The 20,281-nt window shown below is 38.2% G+C and overlaps 2 protein-coding genes across 10 annotated transcripts in view; one reads left to right on the forward strand and one right to left on the reverse strand.

Moving 5' to 3' along the window:
* Positions 1–2,874: 2,874 nt before the first annotated feature.
* On the forward strand, positions 2,875–18,210 carry LOC131219189 (uncharacterized). The gene is made up of 9 exons (XM_058214203.1): positions 2,875–3,020; positions 3,362–3,625; positions 3,812–3,935; positions 13,055–13,184; positions 14,252–14,288; positions 14,409–14,640; positions 16,017–16,144; positions 16,242–16,338; positions 17,722–18,210. The coding sequence occupies exons 1-7, from the start codon at positions 2,988–2,990 to the stop codon at positions 16,112–16,114; spliced, it is 918 nt and encodes a 305-aa protein (XP_058070186.1). The 5' UTR covers positions 2,875–2,987; the 3' UTR covers positions 16,115–16,144; positions 16,242–16,338; positions 17,722–18,210.
* A 1,209-nt stretch (positions 18,211–19,419) lies between these two features.
* The window catches only part of LOC131219200 (brefeldin A-inhibited guanine nucleotide-exchange protein 1), a 30,218-nt gene continuing 29,356 nt past the window's right edge, over positions 19,420–20,281 (reverse strand). For 8 of the 9 annotated variants that reach the window (XM_058214221.1, XM_058214212.1, XM_058214226.1 and 5 more), the window contains one exon: positions 19,420–20,198. In XM_058214221.1, coding sequence (XP_058070204.1) covers positions 19,599–20,198 — 600 coding nt within the window. In that variant the 3' untranslated portion in view covers positions 19,420–19,598. The remainder of the gene's footprint in view (positions 20,199–20,281) is intronic. The other variant, XM_058214250.1, reaches the window with a different exon arrangement.

Below are 20,281 nucleotides of genomic sequence, written 5' to 3' on the forward strand. Positions count from 1 at the left end.
AAACTCGTCGGAGTCTACCACTTAGATAAGGAACTGAACCATGCTTATTTATTAAATACATGTATGCTGATTTCTATGGTGCGGTCCGCCTAATAATTGGATTAGCCTGATTTTTGGGTCGTCCAAGAGGTCACAGTAAGGTGCACTTGCTAGACAGGCTAGATGTCACATGGGCCACAGTTTGCAAAATAAATGTACGGCTCTGAAAAACTTGGCTGCAGTTTTCTAGCCCATCTGCTGTTTTCCAGTATTGGGGCCGACATACTGATTGGACCAGATCTTTTTTTTGGGAAAACATATTACCAACCTGATGGATGGATTAGATGGTGCACTTATATTCCATATTGGCACGTGTGGTATGTACACAAGTTTTATTACACACGCGTGCGGGCATGGCAAATTCTTTTTCTTTTTTTTTTTCGTTAAAAAATAAAATAAAATTTGGAAGAGCTAGAATTGCGAAATGTGCATTTGCATTGATTACTACATATCCATTTTTTATTGCACCGATCAAAGGAAAAAGTTCTTTTTGAATGGTGTGGACTTTTCATGTTGGGCAGTAAAAAGTGGGGCAACCCTAGTGAATGGTCCTGATTGATGATTTGGCTTCTTCTAAAAGTGGCTAGCATGCTACGAGGGTTAGTGTGCCTGGGTCCATCATACTGGGAAAGAAAATGCTATAATAAACAGGAAAAAGAAGAAGAAGAGAAGAAGCTAATATCCGTATTTATCTTGAAAATCTCCTATGATGTACAATAAAATTTCAATTGCCCAAGGAAAAAGTAATTTTATTGGATATTGTTTTTCTATCGCAAATATTCTTGTCTATCGTGTAACCAAATATCCCTTACTTTCTTAGTAGTTGTAATTTAATCCTTATTTTTTTATCCATTAGTCAAAAAGCTTCATCACAAATGAGCTATACATACTAATGGTATATTTTCATGTGAATGGTCTAGACTGCACGATCCGTATTAGTCAATGGTCTAGATCAACCAACTTGGGTCATGTGTGCCACCTATTTAGGAGCACACGTTTCTATCCAATCACAACAATGGTCTTGACCAATGGTTAGGAAACAATCAACCTAGCTTCATGCATTCCATATCAGCAGGGAAAATATGCACCATGTCACCAATTGGCCGAAGGAATTCTACTTTAAAAAACACATCTACCTTAAAAAACACATCTATAGGCTGATTTGTATTTTTATTCCTTTGGTAGAAACTAAGAAAAGTAAGGGCCTGTTTGGGAGCATGGATTGGAAACCCTATGGATTAGCAATCCTTGGAGTGTGAATCAACTTTAATTCAAAAATACCTATGCATGATATATTTATAGAGGTTTGAATTTAATTACTAAATCAACTTTAATATCTTTAATTAGTAAGATATATAATTTTTGACACTATGGTTGTGATAAGTCCGCTAAAATATATGCTTTACCTTAGAATGCTGAAATTCTAAGTCTCAGATGGATGAAAGCACAAAATCATGTTTGAGTGACTAACCAACAATTTTTAATCGTTGATTAATATAGACGGTGTTTGGATGGTGCTACACAATGTTTGGACGATGCTGATCATCATTAGTGGGACATGTGCCTAATAGAATGATAGTATACAGTGACACACATGTTACACTTGCAGCCATTGCAATGATGTTAGGTGTAATCCAAACTCTCACTGTGGATTACAAACCCTCTATATTTGAAACCCTCATTTACTTTACGCTGCCAAACAATCAAGGGGATTTGAAACCCCCTTCAATCGCCCCATTCCCTCCAATCCATGGTGCCAAATGACCCCTTAGTATCCTTGCTCTTTTGGTAAGAACCAAGGTAGAAAAAAATAACATATTTTTGTTAGCGGTTGTGCTTTCTAAGGAGAGAATTTGGAATAGTTTGAAAAGGCATACAAGCTTATTTATGAATACTTTAAAAAGGGTAATATATAAATATAACCAAAAGGCATGGGTTTATAACTTTATATTTAAAAGTTCACTAAAACCCATGAGAAAGGAGTAACAGAGAAGAATGGAGTTTTAACAACAAGTGAAGATTACTACCATTTAGGGGGTGTTTGAGTAGTAAGTTATTTAAGATAAGCTATTTATGACTCAAATAAGCTATCTTGATTTGTACTTATTAAATTGAAGTAAAAAATTATCATTAATCTTAAATCAAATATACTTATTCTAATTTACTGTAAATAGAAAATTAACTTATTTGATGGTATCCAAACGGGCCTTAGTAACAGAAAATAATAGCTAGACTGCTATGTCAGTTTCACGATACTTAAAAAATAGTGGTGACTCATCATCTCATGCGGTTGTGACGTGCAGTTATCAAAAGCACCCAAGGTATGGGCCCCATTTCTGAAATGAAATTGATATAAAAAACTAACCATGTAATAAAGGGCCACAAAATGCTAGTTAAAATCAAAACACTGAGTATTCAATATTAGAAGAGAAGAATCAGACGGTTAATATTATATACTCAGTGCAATTCTTCATAAACCATTAATAAGAGAAATCTAAATGGGTTTATTTATTTGTTACTCGGCAGAGCACCATGATTGATACGCATGCACTCTAGTCCTGTATACAAGGTACACGATAACTTGAATTAAATCGGGTACGCTGTAGAACCGACAGCCAGTCACGGTCCGAATAATCCCAACCTCTGGTTTGTTGACACTTGTTTTGGTTGCAAAAGGACCATTGGATGCTTTTTATATCCAATGGTCCAGTAAATGCCCGCCAATCTCGTAGTCAGACAAGCAAATCAGCCCAGTTTTTGTTCCACGATACATCTAAACTGGGACCCAGGTAATCAATTTCGAAGTGATTCCGTGCCTGTGCATTTTGCATCACACTCCTCTAGAGTATTAAAGCTTTTTCAACCTCTAATCTACGAAACCGACTAAAAGCCATTCGAACTCGAGCCAAATTTTCTAATTTAAACTAAAAACCAGGGTTTTAGGGTTTATGCAGAAAAAACGGAGCTCTGGAAAGAGACAGGTTTCTCTCTCCCTCTCTCACTCTACTCTGTTTGAGAATCCTAAGAAATTATTTTTTCTTCCTTTTCTCTCTCCTGACAGATCTTTTTTTTTTTTGCTCTTCTTCTTAGAAAATCCTATTTTTTTTCTCTTCCAATCTTCCTCAGATTCTTCTTCTACAGCTCTCTTTCATCAGCTTTTCTAAAATTTGAAAAGAACCCATGTCACATCCCAGCGAATTGCACAAGTCCCATCTCCCCTTTTGATCCAATCACCCCAAACCTGGGGTTTTAATAGGGTTTCTGTCCTACATGAGCCCTAGAAACATCACCTGATCTCTTGTATTTGTTTGATTTCTCGCAGTTCTCAATTGAGGCCCTTTCTATTGGAAAAGCCATGGCTTTTCGGCCAATTCCTGGCCCAGGTTCTGGATCCGGATCGAGCTCAAGTTTCCAGTTCTTCAATTCCCCTTTCGGTGATACCACCTACACCAAGGTTTTCGTTGGGGGGCTGGCATGGGAGACACAAAGTGAGATGCTGCGCCGGCACTTTGAGCAGTTTGGTGATATCTTTGAGGCGGTCGTCATCTCCGATAAGAACACCGGGCGGTCGAAAGGCTATGGTTTTGTGAGTGTTTCCTTCTTCTTCTTCTCCTTCTTCTTCTTTTTTTGCATTTATAGAAAGATGGTTTAATCTTTGTATTTTTTGGTATTGGATAAATTACACAAAGAAAAAAAGTTAAAAAAGAGCAGTTTTCTTACTTTGGAGATGACTGGGATTTTCTTTTGGGGGTGATTTGTATGGAGGGTTTAGGTGACTTTCCGCGATCCTGAATCGGCAAGGAGAGCGTGTGCTGATCCGAGTCCGGTTATTGACGGTAGACGGACAAATTGTAATTTGGCTTCTCTTGGGCGGCCTCGGCCCTTTCTGCCTTATGGTAGCTATCATCAATTCTTCCGAATTCCGGTTGTTTGTACTCTTGGTTTTCCCGATCGGGAAGCTGTAATTAACCTTTTTTTTTTTTTCACATTAAGATCATCTTATCTTGTAAGTTGTTATTATTTTTGGGTAGTTGTATGTAATTCTTGATCATACAAATAATCCTTCTTGTTGAGACCATTTATCTTTGTTTTTCTGTTGCTTGTTGTGATTGAATTTTGTAATTTGGTCTTGGTGTTTTATGCGATCAAAGACCGGAAAGGTCATCCCTATAACGGTCGTGAAAATTTAATAATAGTAATAAAAGATTTTATTTTTTTTTAATCTTATCTTTATTTTATATTTATTTTAAATCTATCTTATCTATATCATTAATCCTTCTACTTTAAATATACCTCTAACCCTCCTCGCATCTCTCAAGATTCAAACACTCAAATGTAGGTCGTAAAAAGAGTTCTAATCGAAATTAGATATTAACAAAAAAGCTACCTGCGACAACAGAGAAAGGGAGGAAGAGAATTTTGGATAGCTTAGATCAGGTATGTATATCGTCATTCTTTTAGTATTTTTACACATTTGATGTAATTTGATTCGATGTATGCAATAAATGGTGTGTATCAGTCATACGTTCATTGCATTGAATTATGGGTAGATACAATGTAAAGGTGAGGGGAGTCTAAAATTCTGTAATTGTAATTGGTGTGCATCTGATCGAATTAAATTAGATCTGTATGGATCATATGATCCCTAAGGCCAAAATATACAAACGCCCTAATTTTCAGATCAATCTGACCATCGGATGGGCCACATTAGTCAAATTTAGAAGTGTCTAATAAGGGAATCTTAGATTTTTGCGCAAGTGTTGGTATCACTTGGCATAAAAGGTTGAGATGGGCCATTGGTGTATGTGTAGTTAGATCCACACCATTCATCCAATGTGTAGAGGCAAAACATGACAAGACCTTAAGAATCTGAATGATCTAATCATCCAATGGGCCACCCCGATCAATTTTCAATCAATTTTATAATCTTAAAAATAAAATAAAAGATAGAAATCTAAAATAAAAATTTTAATTATTTGATCATTTAGGATTTGACCACCCAGGTTGTTAATCAAAGGTGGGCTCCACCATGTAATAAAAATAGATGAATAATAATATTGTTGATGTAATTGATAGGAACTCGGAATTCGAACCAACCTAATTACATTGCGGAGTCTATACTACCAGACTCAGGTGAGTAACCCAACTCGTTTCATGATTCATTAAAATTAAAATAAATCGTTTGTGATTGTTTGATTGATTGATATACAGATTTGAGTATTTTGTTATGATAGTTGTATACTAAATTCATATGTGAATATTCTGATCAAGACAACTTTGCCAAATATGAAAAATATGCATTTACATATCATCCATCATTCATTGCATTTGCATAATGCATGGTAAATCTTAGGGGCCCTCCTTGGAAGAAATGTCGATCCTGGTAGAGTGTTACCAAATGCTGACTATGCCCAAGCCTACCAAAAGGTGGAAACCCACCCAACGGATGGATGCGAGTTGACGACCTCCAACCCAAGCAGATGGACGATCATCCCATCTGATGCATTCATACACCATCTGCATCCATATCATTGTACATACATTTTTTATTATTTTAATTGCTATGATTATGAACCATGCTAGGTTATTTCACTAAGCGTGGCCAGCTTACCTTTTTATTGATGAAAAAACCGTACAGAGGAGCTATTAGCAAATTACATAGCGCAAGAACCGGAAGGATCCATCGTACCTGAATACGACTCATGTGAAACATGACCATATTTATCTGAAGATGAAGTGGCGGCATTAGACTATTTTTTATTATGTGATTTATTTGCTAGCATAGTTTAATTAACGTATAATGCATGCCGGTATTGATTTTGAGATTTTAAGAAATTATTTAAATTTATTTCATTGAAACAATGTTAGTATAGAATAAACATAATTATAGTATAATGACATACTAAATGAATGATTTTTAAGGTTTATTTTATTTTAAGAGTCATCAAGATTTATACATGCCTGGTTGATTGGTGCCAAGTGTTATGTATGTGTGACTGAGATTATGGTGAAACTTAGACTGAATGTAATTATCACCTCTGATCAAACTGATTAAAGAATTAAATTAGTACACTTTGTGTACGAGTTACGAACTGAAACTCGGGTCTGAGGGTGCACACTTTGTACCCGGATTTTGGGGCGTGACAATCCCCTTCGATGTTTCCTCTTGGATAATTAAAATGCCTCTTAGCCAAGCTTATGATAGAATTTTTACCTTTTCGGGACTATGGGCAAGTAAGGTAATGTTTTTCTTTTTTTCTTTTTTTGTTTTCCAGTTGACTTTCTCTCTATACCATTGTAATGTCCCAAATTTTCACGGCTAGAGTTTATACTCATGCCTGAGAAAAACCGGGTGTTAATAAGGTGAAACTTGGATGCTTTAAAAATCGCACCATATATATATATAGATGACATCCGGTTACACTCATGAAGGTAACCATTCACGAGAATAAATCAACTGTCACTATTATTAAAAGAATTCGATAAAATATCAAGTTCCCTTTCTATAGGAGTTTATTACATTATCAAAGTTCACAACGGAAGTATAGAACTAAATAGTAAAATTATTTTCGGATTCTTCCAGTATAGTCTTCTATAGGGAGATGGTCATCTAGGCCTTCTATCTGTACATCGCCTGCTTCAACTATACGGTTGGGAGAGGGTCAATGCCCTACTCATATTGACGGTTATCCTTTAAGATTAATAGTAATTCAAGATATTCATAATAGTAATGTAAGAGTTCTGATACGTCCCATAGTCCACTAATATGAGGATATCAGAATGCGCAAACAACCTACATGAGATGCATGCCTAGCAAAGCATGTGCGGCTCATTATACATAGTGATCACCACAATGTGGAAAGCAGTTTCATGATATCCGGCTTGACCCGCATCCCATAACTACGGATATTCGCCGGCATGGCCAACACTACCGTGGATTTACGTAAACACCTCAAGGCGCATAACACATGAGTCGGATGAATTACGTAACATGATTTGTTCATGGAGCGACTATTTGCGACATCCAATCCCGGAAGTGATGTGACACTGCATTTGTGAATTACACACATCGATTTGTGCACCATTACCTAAAATCCATGGAATTACGTGAGGACCAAGAGGGTCTCTACCCAAAGCGCATTACATCCATGATAGATTATTTAAATCACTAGTTGTGATACATTTGACCGCATCACTTGCACTTATAGAGAACATAAATTGAATCATGAGGGTTCTGGAATATCAAGACATATGCCCAAGCCTTAAAGATAAATAGCATAAGGCCAATATAATAAAGAGAAGAGTGACAATGGTTAACTCAAACAGTGAAAATGGCCAACATAACAAATAAGAGAGTGACAATAGTCAACTCAATAAAAGGAGAGTAGCAATGGCTCACTCAACAAATGGAAGAGTGGCAAGGGCCAACTCAATAAATTTGATAAGGCAAGGGCAAGACTTGTGTTCATGGCCCCACATAAATTCATGAGGATCACTTGTAATCAACATTATCCTGCAAGCCAAAGGTAAATAATTGATGGTAAAGCATATAATAGCAAGGAAGATTCAAAGTAATATGAAGGCATATAAAAGGCAAGATAAAATAACATGAAGACATGTAAAAGGCAGGATAAATTTAACGATTTAAATTAATGTAAGCTTAAAGGATAAAACCCTCACTATGAGTAGGGCATTGACCCTCTCCCCACCGTATGGTTGATGCAGGTGATGTACAGATAAAAGACTTAGATGACCATCTCCCTATAGAAGACTATACTGGAAGAATACGAAGATAATTTTACTATTTAGTTTTATACTTCCGTTGCGAACTCTGATAATGTAATAAATTCTCATTGAGAGGGCACTTGATATCTTATTGAATTCTTTTAATAAAAGTGACAGTTGATTTTATTCTTGTGAATGTAACCATCCGAGTTTCATATAATTAAAACCAGGTTTTCTCGGGCACGAGTATAAACTTGGGCCATGAAAATTGGGATGTTACAACCATGACCTGAACATAAATCAATCATAAAAGACACACTGCGCCCGCGCGCGAGAGAGAGAGAGAGGGGGGGGGGGGGGATCAAGTACCTTTTGTGTGCATGCGACATCTAGATTGGCCAATAGGTTAAGAAATAACCGGACCTTTAGGAACAAGAATAATTCAGCTTCGAGAGTCCTCAGTTGGGTTTTGCAATGCATTTCTGATTGGGTGGCATTAGTGCTTGCGTAGGGTTAGTTTTGTTGGGTGGGGCTGTATAGTTTTTTCTCTCTTTTTTCTCTTGTTTGTTTTTTCTTGTTCATTTTTGGTTTTGGCCATAATATATTTTTCTCTGTCTTTCCAAAAAAAAAAAAGAAGAAGCTTGGCCAATAGGTTGACTCCTCTATACATTGTTTTCTATGATGTGGCCCACCTAATGAGTAGATGGATCTACTTCTGCACTAGGCGATCCTCACAGCGGGAGGAACCTATTGGATGGTTTGGATGTCACATGCATCAATAATTTATATGCTTGGCGGACCATAAATTGTGGTTCAACTGGTTGGAATTGAAACCTTCTCATGTGTGTACCTTCTTGTGCGTGTGAGCCTTATCATAACTAAATGGGGTCAGCTACACAAATCCGTTTATGTCATTTCATTCTATCACAAACCATATCCAGTTAAACCATAAGTCCTCAAGTCTTTTCTTACTACCTCCACCCACATCCTTTTGAGTCTTCCCCTTGCCCTTTTAGAGCCTTCAACCTGAACCAACTCACTCCGAACCAGTCTAATTCTCAGTCATCTAAGTCTAGTCTCCTCATCTCATTACCTATTGGTGGTACTCCTAAGTTCCGTCAAAATGTATTCATTCCTAATTCCATCCTTGTCCTGCCCTGCATCCATCTCAACATCCTCATTTCCTCTATGCTTGTCCTATGAACATGTTGTTCCTTGATTGCCCAACATTCTGTCATAAAGCACAGCTGGTCTTGTAGCTATCGTATAAATTTTCCTTTCAATTTCATTAGTATTTGGCAATCATATAAAACTCTAAAGACGCATCTTCACTTCATTCACCCAGCCAACATCCTTCTCAATCTCCCTGCTTTCCTGAATTATTGACTGAAGATATCGAAAATGGTCATTTTGGGGCATCTCTTGGTCAGCAATCTTAACTAATTCTTCGTTTCAATCCTACTGTTACTATATATGTATGTATGCATGTTTGTGCGTAGGGAAATGCTAATGTCCCCACCTTCATGAGGATGTTAGATCCCCAAAGCTTATCAATAACAAGTTGGACAACCATTCATCTATCTAGATAGGCCATTCAATGGTTATTATTGGGAGCAAGCCATGGTGCAAGATTCACACCGATCGGATGATTCTAACCCTTTGAATGAGGCGAATTTGTTATCACCATCCATTTTTATGAGCCATAGATCACGTTTAGAATCCTCATACTGAAGTGCTACTTTGGAATCATAAGATATACAAGGTGGGATCTACCAAATAGATGCTTCAAATGATGATTGGACCTGTTTTTTTGTACCATGTATTGCCCCCATTTCTATGAATGAATGAATGGCACAAATCGATGATTGCTTGTCCCATGTGATATTTAGCAGCTTTGGGGACATTGCTAACCTCCGCTTGAAGGTGGGGATTTCAACATTTCCCATATATGTATGTATGTACTATGTACACATATACATATACATATAGAGATTTTTTTCTCCTACAAATTAGTTCTCATGAGAACCCATGGGAACCATTCAAGAACCCATTCCATGTGATGTGTTAATGACATTCAATCTGTCCATCAGATGTGTCACTTCTAGAAACCTCTAGGGCCTAGAAATCAGCCCAATCCAAAACTCAGTTGGTCTATAGAAAAGGAAACAAACTGGGAAGGGACACCTACCCTTGATTTTCACCAGGATGCTCCTAAGTGGCAAAACAACTTGATTTTTTGTCCAATCCTACTTCCAAGCTGGATGAAGGGTTTGTATCGCCTGGATTGCATACAATGATTTAAGCATCAGTATCGGCACATGCATCACACCCTTGGGATGCAGAAACATATTGGTATCACATGTATTGAATAATGTTTGCTGTTTTGGGAAACATTGGGAAATTAGTTGAATTTTTCAACTAAACTTTAGGAGATTTAAAAAAGACATTATTATATACTTAGAATTCAAAGATGACAAAATAGATACATAAAATAAATTTCCGTTGTATAGGGTCCTAAACTGTACGTTGTCTGACAGAAATGATGCAGCTATATTCAAAATCGGTTCATATAATTTATAAATTATAGATGACATGTATGCAACCAATGAATTCAAAAGCCAATGAGGAAGTAAAAATATACTTGTACAATGTCCCTAATACACTTACGTGGCTATGCCTCATACTGACATAGAGTTATGCAGTAACTCGGTCATCATCTTTATCTCCATGGTGATGGCTGTAGTATTACTACCTTTCCAATCAGCAATATTGTGCCCTGGTCATAGTAGAATGATACCATTAAAAATACCCTCTCACATATCGTTGATAGTCTTCATCTTTGAAGTGGATAAATATTGCCCATTTGTGGGTACATAATCATCGCTATCTATGGTTGATGTAGCTCTGGAGCTGGATATCGGTCAGGTATATATGCAACTTCCAGATACGTCTACCCGTAGTCATATCCCGGATATCCTTGCCTGCATTCGCAAGGGTACTCCTGCCCATATCTGTAGCTGAATAACCGTGTACCGTGACAGTTGGAGTCGCTAGTCGCATGTTCATGAGGTCCATATCTAATATTTTTATACTTTATATCATATATTAGCACATTCAATGTACTAAATACTTGCACTAATCTAAATTTGTCCTACAATGAATGATGTGCGTTTTGATCTTCAAAAGACATGGATATAGTCGAAAACCCCACTCTATCCTTAGCCTCAACATTAATGCATCTCGACCCAATACTGGGTGTGTCGAAGCCGATATGCCCATTAGCATACCCTAGACAGTGACACATGCCTTTATTGTCTCTCAGGATAGGCTAATGTGAATGTGTATGTTTCTGTTCTTTTGAACCACACCTGTAGTAGATTTAGAGTACGGTTTGAAAGGATTGTTGAAGATGCTGTTTGTTGGACATTGCATTATAAAATGGGCTGTTTTTTAATGGATGATAACATCCCTGTTTCTGCACACATTCGTCTTACCAGCTAGCAAGGAACATTGAAATCCATAAGATTGATATAGTGTTACAGATGTCCAAAGTTCGTTGTTGTCTTACTGCATGGAAGCGGCTGCAGTTCAGCACGGAAGGTGTTTGCCATGTGGGTTTGAGTTGGTTGGTTGATTTTCTAGAGTTGTAAACTGTTAAAATGGGAAATGTGGGTGTCCTATGACGAGTGAATGCTTTTGTATGCGGTTTCTGAAAGAGTTGCGGAATGTTAGAAATTTTTGCAAGATATGTGGGGCGGGAATGTTCCACTTGTGATCAATGTCCTTGTTTACTGCAGCAGTACATAAAAGTACAGAAATCACTTTTAGTGCATTCTGTCATTCCAAAAGTTGTTTGAGACTGCAAGATAGCAATCAAAATTCAACCTGGAAAGTTTAGATAATTTGTCACCAGAGTATATAGTGTTTCCAAATCCTTAGTGGAAAACAACTAAATGGGTAACTTTGTAACCTAATCATGGGGTAAAATTCCCTCGAGGAGTTACGTACTCTGTTGACAACCCGAAGCTTCCAAGGGGTCATTTGGCACCATAGATTTGGGGGGATTTGAGGGGATTTCAAATCCCCTGGTTGAGTTACTTTATGGTGCCCCTTCATTGGTCGAATCTGGTCAGAATTCCTATCGCGTTTTGATATCTCCTGGCCCTTCCCAAACTCGATAGGAAGTCTCCTAAAGGCTTGGCATGGTCCAAGATTGGGCAAAAGGAGGACCAAGATATGGAGAATGTCCCTTCTAGCTGTCCGGTGGACTGTGTGGGAGGAAAGAAATAGTAAATGTTTCAGTGGGACTGCCAACTCATCAGCTTCTCTAGCATCTAGAGCTAGGCGGCTAGTAGTTGAATGGGCGGCTAGTGTAGATAATCTGGAGGGATTTAATCTGATCTTTTTTGGAGTGTAGCTGCCCCGCTATCTCGGCAGCGCAGCTCTCTCTCTCTGTACTTCTCTAGAAATCTTAATATATTGTGACCTTTCAAAGAAAAGAAGAAGAAATAACTGGGGGTTTCAAATCCCCTCAAATAGGGGGTTTGAAATCCATGGTGAGAGCTTGGATTACATCTAAAATCCTTTCAAGAGTTGCATGTGTAACATGTATGTCATTAGACTATTATTCTATTGGGCACATGGCCCACTAATGATATCCCAAAACAATTAGATTATCAATTGCATCATTATAATTACTTTAATATGATGATCAACACCGTCCAAACATTGTCCATGTAAATCAATGGTTAAAAATCGTTGGTTAGTCACTCGGACATGATCTTGTGCTTGTGGCCCATCCGAGACTTTGAATTTCATCATTTTTGGGCAAAGCATATATTTCAGTGGGCTTATTACAACCATTGTGTCAAACATTACATACGTCACTAATCAGAGATATTAAAGTTGATTTAGTGATTAATTTCAAACCCCTGTAAATATACCATGCATAGCTACTTTTGGATTAAAGTTTATTACCAATCTAGGGTGCCAAACACAATAGGAGGATTTCAAATCCAGGGGGTTCCAAATTCAGGGGTTTCAAATCCATGCTCCCAAGCATGCCCTAAGTGTAATTTTCTTCCAAAACAGAAAACTGACTTGTTTGTTTTTCCTTATGCCTTGAGCTCTGTGTACATCCATCAGTATTATTCACTATCCATTAGATATTTAGGATACAAATATTTTTTTTAATAAGATTATATGCAAATACTCTTTTATCCTTATCTTTTATATATATATATATATATATATATATATAAACTTTTATCCTTGCTTTTTCTACTTGCAGGGCGCCCAAGGTCAGCAGGCCCCTACTTTGGAGGTGTGCAAGAACCCCGAGGAGCTTATGTCAGAAGTCCCGCTTATCACCAACCAGTTTCTTATAGCTACCAACAAGGATATGCATATCCTCCATATGGGTGAGTTGTCCTCCCCATTGTTGAAAGAGCTCGGTCTCAGTTCAGAAGTCAGCCTTTTGATATCCCAAGTTCGAGCCGATGAGTCAGTGAAAAACTTGCTGTTTTTTTATAAGAGGCTGATTGAATTGATGAAATTGGTCATTTCTTTTCATGGTCTGACTTGCCAAATATAAAAATCAAGAGAAAATGTCAATATTATGAACAATCAGCCCATCGATCATTTGCTTGGACAATTTTCTGTTAGATCCAAATTTGCACTCTGTACTTGGATCCCAAATTGATTCAGTTGGGCTGAGTGCCAAGTCAATCAGTGAGTTTTTGAACATTGACCCTTCCTTGAAACAATGAGCTCACTAAGTTGATACATCAATGATGTGTTTTGATGAAACTTTTTTAACACATCAGTCCAACCGAGGGTGTCTGAACAGGCTTGTATGAATAGAATATTTCGTTGTATTGTCCGTCGTTTGTCAAACACCCTGTCTGGACAATCATCTGTGGCTCTTAGGTGGACATGCAATGAATGCACTTGTAAATTAATAATGGCATATACGGTACATATGGGTTACTTGAAAATGTATGATAGCACATTTCATTCTCTTTAACATCCACTGTGGCACATGTGGCATGTGCACATGGGTATTAGCACGTGTAGGGTGCCTGAAGGTTGAATGTGGCACATGTGGGGTGGTTGAAGATAAGTGGTCTTACTTACGGCACATCTACATGTGTGGCTTATGTGACAAATATGGTACATGTGCCTATGCATGTGTACAAAAGTTCTTTACTCATTTGTGTATTTTATGAAAAATAGGCTAAAACCAACTTTGTATCCAGATTGCCCAATCCACTGTAACAGTTAGTTTTTTGGACAGCCTTATCTTTGGTTCATTGAAGTTAATGCCATATCCAAATAATTTGTTGTTGACAAGCCATGACATATGCCTGCATGGACAAGACTGTCGGAATGGTTTTTCAGTAACCAAACTGCCCCTAAATAATTGCACTGCAAACATTCATATGCCAAAACCAGATATTCTCAATGGATGCAATGGTTTATGTTACAGGTACACGACATCTGGGCCCGAATATGTGTATCCACAGGTTGAGAGCTCTAAAATCATGACTAGCTTTTGAAACTTGTATTTGAGAGTAAGAGTGTGGACCATACTAACAAAAGCAACTTAGCTCAATGCCACTATTGTATTGTGTTATGTTTTGCAGAATGTCTATGGTCCGTATATGGGGCAGCAATATATTCAGATATATGGTGTACCGGGAACAGTGAACACGGCCGTTTACCCATTTGGGCAGTTCGGCAGTCAGCCCCTTCCCACCGGGCATGGGTATACGGCAGTTCAGGGTTATGCAATGCCCAGTCATCACATCCTCCGATTCAGCGGGCCAAATGTCAATGGAGAAACTGCACCTGCAATTCAGGCGCAATATCCTACAGGCAATGTTTCTTCTCAGCATTCTCTCCATTGGACCAAGTTCCTCTTTCAGAGTGCATCAAATAACATGCTTTGGGTCCTATTTCATTTAACACCAAGTACAGTCATTTGATAATAATAAAATATGTATTTCACCGTATGAGATTTTTTGCATGAAATAACAAGAATGATCACCTACAACCCACTGCATGTGACTTTCCGCTGCAACCAAGCTCAAATACGAACATGTCATGAGTTTCTGACATTTGACCTGCACAATAAGGTGGGCCCCACAATGGAAATTAATGCACAAATCAGGCCAGTCCACTCATCAAGCAGACCAGAAAAACAATGGTTGATTTAAATTGGATCTGCTAAGCATCCGACTCAGCATGCATGTGTTGCCTGCTTGACGAGTGGACAGGCCTGATTTGTGTATTAAATGGTGTCATATGACCATTGTTGTCAAAATTGTTACTGCATTGCAAATTATATTACAAATTGAATCTCGAATCACAAATCATATTGTAAATCATAAGATATTTTCTGATTTCCTTAAAACAAGGAAGAAAATAAATAAATCAGAAAATTTTAAGAACTCATCAATCATCCATTTCCCATCAATGTGCACAAGAGAAATAATACATATCATGATATTGGCAATTGAGAACTTGTGTCAGGTATACATATGTTAAAGGATTCTCACCTTTATGTTTTGTGTTCAAGAACTTCACCTCAAAAACATACAAGTGCTTCAATAATCTTACCTTTTCTAGTGTAGAACCACATTGTAGTGTAATTCGATTATAACAATCAAAGAAAAAGACAGTGATGTCTTTGTTTTGGGTTTTGGAAGATCAAAATCCCCAAATCTCCTTTGTGGAAGGGCAAAAAAGAGGATTTTTTTAGTTGGGGAGGGCCTTTTACATGTTTTGAAATCAAAAGGATAAAAACAAGAAGAGCAAAATGTATTAAAAACGTTTATATATAGATATAATTTTAATTTTAAATGTAGTCTCCATTAATCTTATGATTTGTTTGATTCAATATGATTTATGTTATTCGGTTCTGATTTTTTGGGATTTGCAATTTGAACCTGTGATTCATATCTTGTGGTGTGCGATACGAAATGAATCGTACAATTCATGTCACAAATCGCACAATTTTGACAGCATTGCTTATGACCTTGGCTGCATGTGAAAGTCACATGCAGCAGGTTGTGGGTGATCATTCGTTGAAAAGCTTACGTAGATATGAGTAGCCGCCAACAACCAGTAAGGGGTATAAATTAAGGTTTGCCACAATAAAAATGTTGGGAAGTTTTTTACTGTTTTCTTATTTAAAATCATGGTCTTCCTCTTGTATAATGATTCAGTGGGCTCTCTCTTGGATTTTTCAGGTGTGGCAGCATCCATTCCAGCACGGCCACAGTTCATTGTACCTGCTAATTCTCCACAGGTCACTCAGGGCAGTGGTTCGGACCAAACAGCATGTTGAGGGGAACATGTAGATGAATAGTATCTTGAGGTAGATTCTAGATGTTTCTGTTATTTCCCCAACTTGCACTCAGTTTTTAATTTGTTTCATCAAAGATGATTCCCCAAATGGTTTTCACCTTGGACAGGTATCCTTAGATTGCAGCAGGACTAAGAACATCAGGCTGCTACTTAGTGGCGGGCTTTGAGTCTAGCCTTGCATGTTATCATCTTTGCATTCTAGAGGTAATAAACAGCAACTCTACATAGATGCTGATCCTGATTATGTTCAAGCAAATTATAACAAATTTCCTTTATTTACCCATGCATCTCTCATGTCTTTTTTCTATAAAATGTTGTTTGACCTGTCAAGAAATCACAAAAATCATACTCCTTCTCACAAAGAAGAAGAAGAAGAAGAAAAGAAGGATGTTTTCTCTACTGCCATCATGATCTAGTGCATTCTTTTTTTGGGGCGCGCTCCAGTGGTGTCGATACCACCATAAGCTATGGCAGTACCCGATGTAAGAGGGGTCCACTTATCTATTCAGGACGTCCAACCTGTCTGTCAGACACGTGACCTCAAGATATGCCTGGTGCCCCATAATCAGCCTGATCCAAAACTCAGGTGGGCCACGCCATGGGGAACAAGTTTAGAGTAGATGTGTACTGTTGATTTAAATATGGGGCCTGTCCTGTTGTGCATATGCAATCAAGGCCATTCAGACACTTCATCTGGCCTGGAAGGGTCAGGCCAAACATCAGGTTATTTTGCAACTCATGTGGGCTCCGGTGCAAATCAAGGATGGTTGTTCCGTTTCCATCTTGCTTGTCGTGCTTTGCTGGAGTGTTAGATCAAGCTTAGTTTTGACATGTTCGGTGGGCCCCACATTTACCCAGTACTATCATAAGCTTTACAGTGGGTACAGGACCACCAGAGCACACTTCTTTGCTTTTCTTTTATTTATTTCTTTATTTATCTGCTAGGTTTCTTTGGATGACTAGTTAATATGAATTGCAATAAATGTCTCAATACAAAGGGATTGACCATCCTTGGACTAGTCCCTCAGTGTAGGTCTAGGGCTCCAAATAACCATTAGAATTGTTTTGAGACCAATTTGAAATGCATGAAATTGCAAGTGAGAGTTCTATCATTGTTTCACCCCAGCCTTTTTCCTTTCCCTATTAATCGAATTGCTTTTATGCAATTTTATTCAATTAAGCATCCAAATGCTTCCTTAACAAAGATTTGAAGTCATGGAGCCTAACTTATTTTGTTTTTTATGCCAGTTTCTGCAAAACAGCATCTTATTTGTAAAATTTACAAACCCACATGGGGTTTGGGCGAATGGCAAGTGTTGTGGGTTTGCTCCCCACAAATGCAAGTTTGATTCCCTTCCCTGGGATTACCCGATGCATGTGGTTTGCGGGTGATTGCATGCATCCGCAGGGATTAGTCTCTTCTTAAAAAAGGGTGGGGACACCCTGTCGTCATAAAATAAAATAAAAATGTCAAATGTACAATTCATACCTTGTTCCATTGAGTATCATATGCTTACAGGCATGCGTGCATTTGCAACAGATTGTTGATATTTACTGATTTTTTTTAGTGATAATTGAATGTTGCAGGTCATCAGTAGTCATGCTCACCAGAGACCTGAAAGTCAAAATGTCAAGTTGCTCCACAAGTTGGAGTCGGAGAAAGCAGAAGAGTGCTTGTGTGTCGCCGTTTGTACAGCTATCATCTGTCTGTAAATCAATTCACTACTGGATCATGTCCCGATTGAGAGCATGGGCTGAAGGATGCCAGATTGAAGGATCCGGCAACCTATAAGAATTACACACACACACACACACACACACACACACACACACACCAAAAATCCAAATGTAGAATCCAAAACCGATTCTTTTATAGTGTCCACTCCTGGATTGATTGTATAGTGTCCTCGTCATTTGTGTGGTTTCTGGGACGGGTCTTGTGGATATAAGTCGATTTTTGGCTGCATCTGTTTATAATTTATATAGACATGGCCGTTCTATGGTAGTATTAAATGACAGGGATTAGGAAATTTTAATTTCCTGTAATTAAATAAGGGTGGATGATTTTATTGACTCGTTGAAGGTTCACTGCAATTATCTTTTGTTATAGTTATTTTCACCAAGACGACTAAATTACTGGTGCTGATTTCAGTGCTAGTTCTTTTTAGATGGTTATCTGATGCTATGCAATTTTTTGCTGGCCTCTGCAGGGCTTTTCTTGGTTAGTAGATGTGCCTGTTTTTTCATGTAGGGTCATCTTCATAGTGGGGGCACACCTCTCAGATTTCTTGCACGCGTGCCATGTCAGCATGTGCGCTGATGTTGCTATGCATAAATGCTATGACAAATGAAGGATAAAGATATTTTTATCTTATTTTCCTCAAGGACTTAAAAAAAAAAAAAAAAACACGAGCACACACTGCAACACGCTCACGCAGTAGTGGGATTTCACCAACTATGGGTACTCGAACCCTTGACCAGGTGTTGAAACTCCTTGGAGTCTACCACCGGATGCCATGACAAATGAAGGATAAAGATAATTTTATCATTTTTTCCTCCGAGGACTAGAGGTGGTTACATCCCAGACTACTGATTATCAAATTTTCTGTACTGTATTATAATGGGCAAAAGCCAATGAAAATGAGGCGTCTCTTTACAACGTATTGTAAATGAGGTTCATGATTTTCTATCAGGCATTCAGGCGGGGCCATCGAATACATTACTATAGACCAGTTCCTTTTCACCGGCATGAACTAACTGATGAACGGGCCAGCCTCACCTTTTTACCATGGTACCTGATAGACCTTAATCAGGTGCCACATTAGCAGGTGGGGAAAGTGGGATTCAAGGGCCTTATTCACATACCTTGTAACAAATCCAAAGTAAACCAAAAATCACATCTTGATGGGTTCAGTTTTAATTGTTCCGAATGTTTCAATTGTTTAATCTCATATGTAAGAAAATGTTTACTCTTCTACCTTGGGTATTCTGATAAGGTTTATTGTCTGAAATTAGTACATATTGACTGATACGGTCCATAAACTGGGAACATATCGGCCCAAAACAGCTTATACAGGGTGATGTGGGGTGGTGAATGATGTGATGTGGCTCTACTGGTGAATGATATGATATAGCTCAATGATTACTGCAGAACCTATGTGTGAAAGGATGAAAAAACACATTTCTTGTCCCAATCAAAGTTCTAACATTGATAAAAAATTGATTATATCTCTTGGTCCAAACAGCGCTGAAGCTGAAAAGCTTTGAAGGAGGGGGTTAAAAAAAAAAAAAAACACAAACATATATCGCTCAATGATTGTATATACAGAAAACCATCTTCCTCTTTTGCCTGCATAATCTACAAAAATAAAGCACGACTCATGCTCCAGTCACGGAAGGAGATCAAAACATGGAGGGAGATTGGCGAAGAAAAATAAATGCATTTCAGGATTGGGAGGCATGTATCACAAATCCATTATTATCGGGCCTATACATGACAGGAACATGTTACTTAGAATGCGCTGCACCTCTCCTGAGCTGTGCTCACAGCGTATGAGATTCACTAACAACGGGAAGAAGTGCGACAAATGTCTCCTGAATGAATCCTTTTCCACACTTGCCAATACCTCTAATGCTAACACAACTAAAGGAGTCCGCGCTGCCAATTCTTCCTTCTTCGCAGACCCTAATGGGAGTACCCAATGCAGGGTCAGCTGGTTGGCTGGGAGATGCTGTGCCGCACAGTTCAGGTACATCTGCAGGATCTTTTCACAGAGTGCTACGAGTTGAGATTCCATTCCCATCTCTGCGAACAGAGATGGGCTTTCTTTAACGAGAGCTTGGATGAAGTTCAGGTAGCTTTGGTGCGACTCATTCTCAAAGTGCACCACAGGTGGCTCCGAGATCTCAAAGACGGAACATACTCTCTGCAGCTTCCTCTGTAGGATGGACTCCGAATTCAGTTCATGCGCATGGGATGCAACTGATGAAAATATCTCCAGAAGGATTTTTATGTTGGCTGCTGATAAGGAGTGTTGGTGTGTCCTATAAAGCTCTGTTATAACCTGTTGAAAAAAAGAAAGTCTTCCCCAAATCAAATAATAAAATTTCTCTACATATCAATATGGCCAGCAAGAATGAAGTTTAC

Source organism: Magnolia sinica, chromosome 1, assembly GCF_029962835.1.
Source record: "Magnolia sinica isolate HGM2019 chromosome 1, MsV1, whole genome shotgun sequence".
Taxonomy (NCBI): domain Eukaryota; kingdom Viridiplantae; phylum Streptophyta; class Magnoliopsida; order Magnoliales; family Magnoliaceae; genus Magnolia; species Magnolia sinica.

What these genes read in the sequence shown, in the direction of transcription:
- LOC131219189 (XM_058214203.1), top strand. Translation starts at nt 2,988, where the DNA reads ATGCAGAAAAAACGGAGCTCTGGAAAGAGACAG. An exon ending in TCGGCCCTTTCTGCCTTATG is followed by an intron (nt 3,936 to 13,054) that starts GTAGCTATCATC and finishes TTCTACTTGCAG; the next exon opens with GGCGCCCAAGGTCAGCAGGC. An exon ending in CCGAATATGTGTATCCACAG is followed by an intron (nt 14,289 to 14,408) that starts GTTGAGAGCTCT and finishes TATGTTTTGCAG; the next exon opens with AATGTCTATGGTCCGTATAT.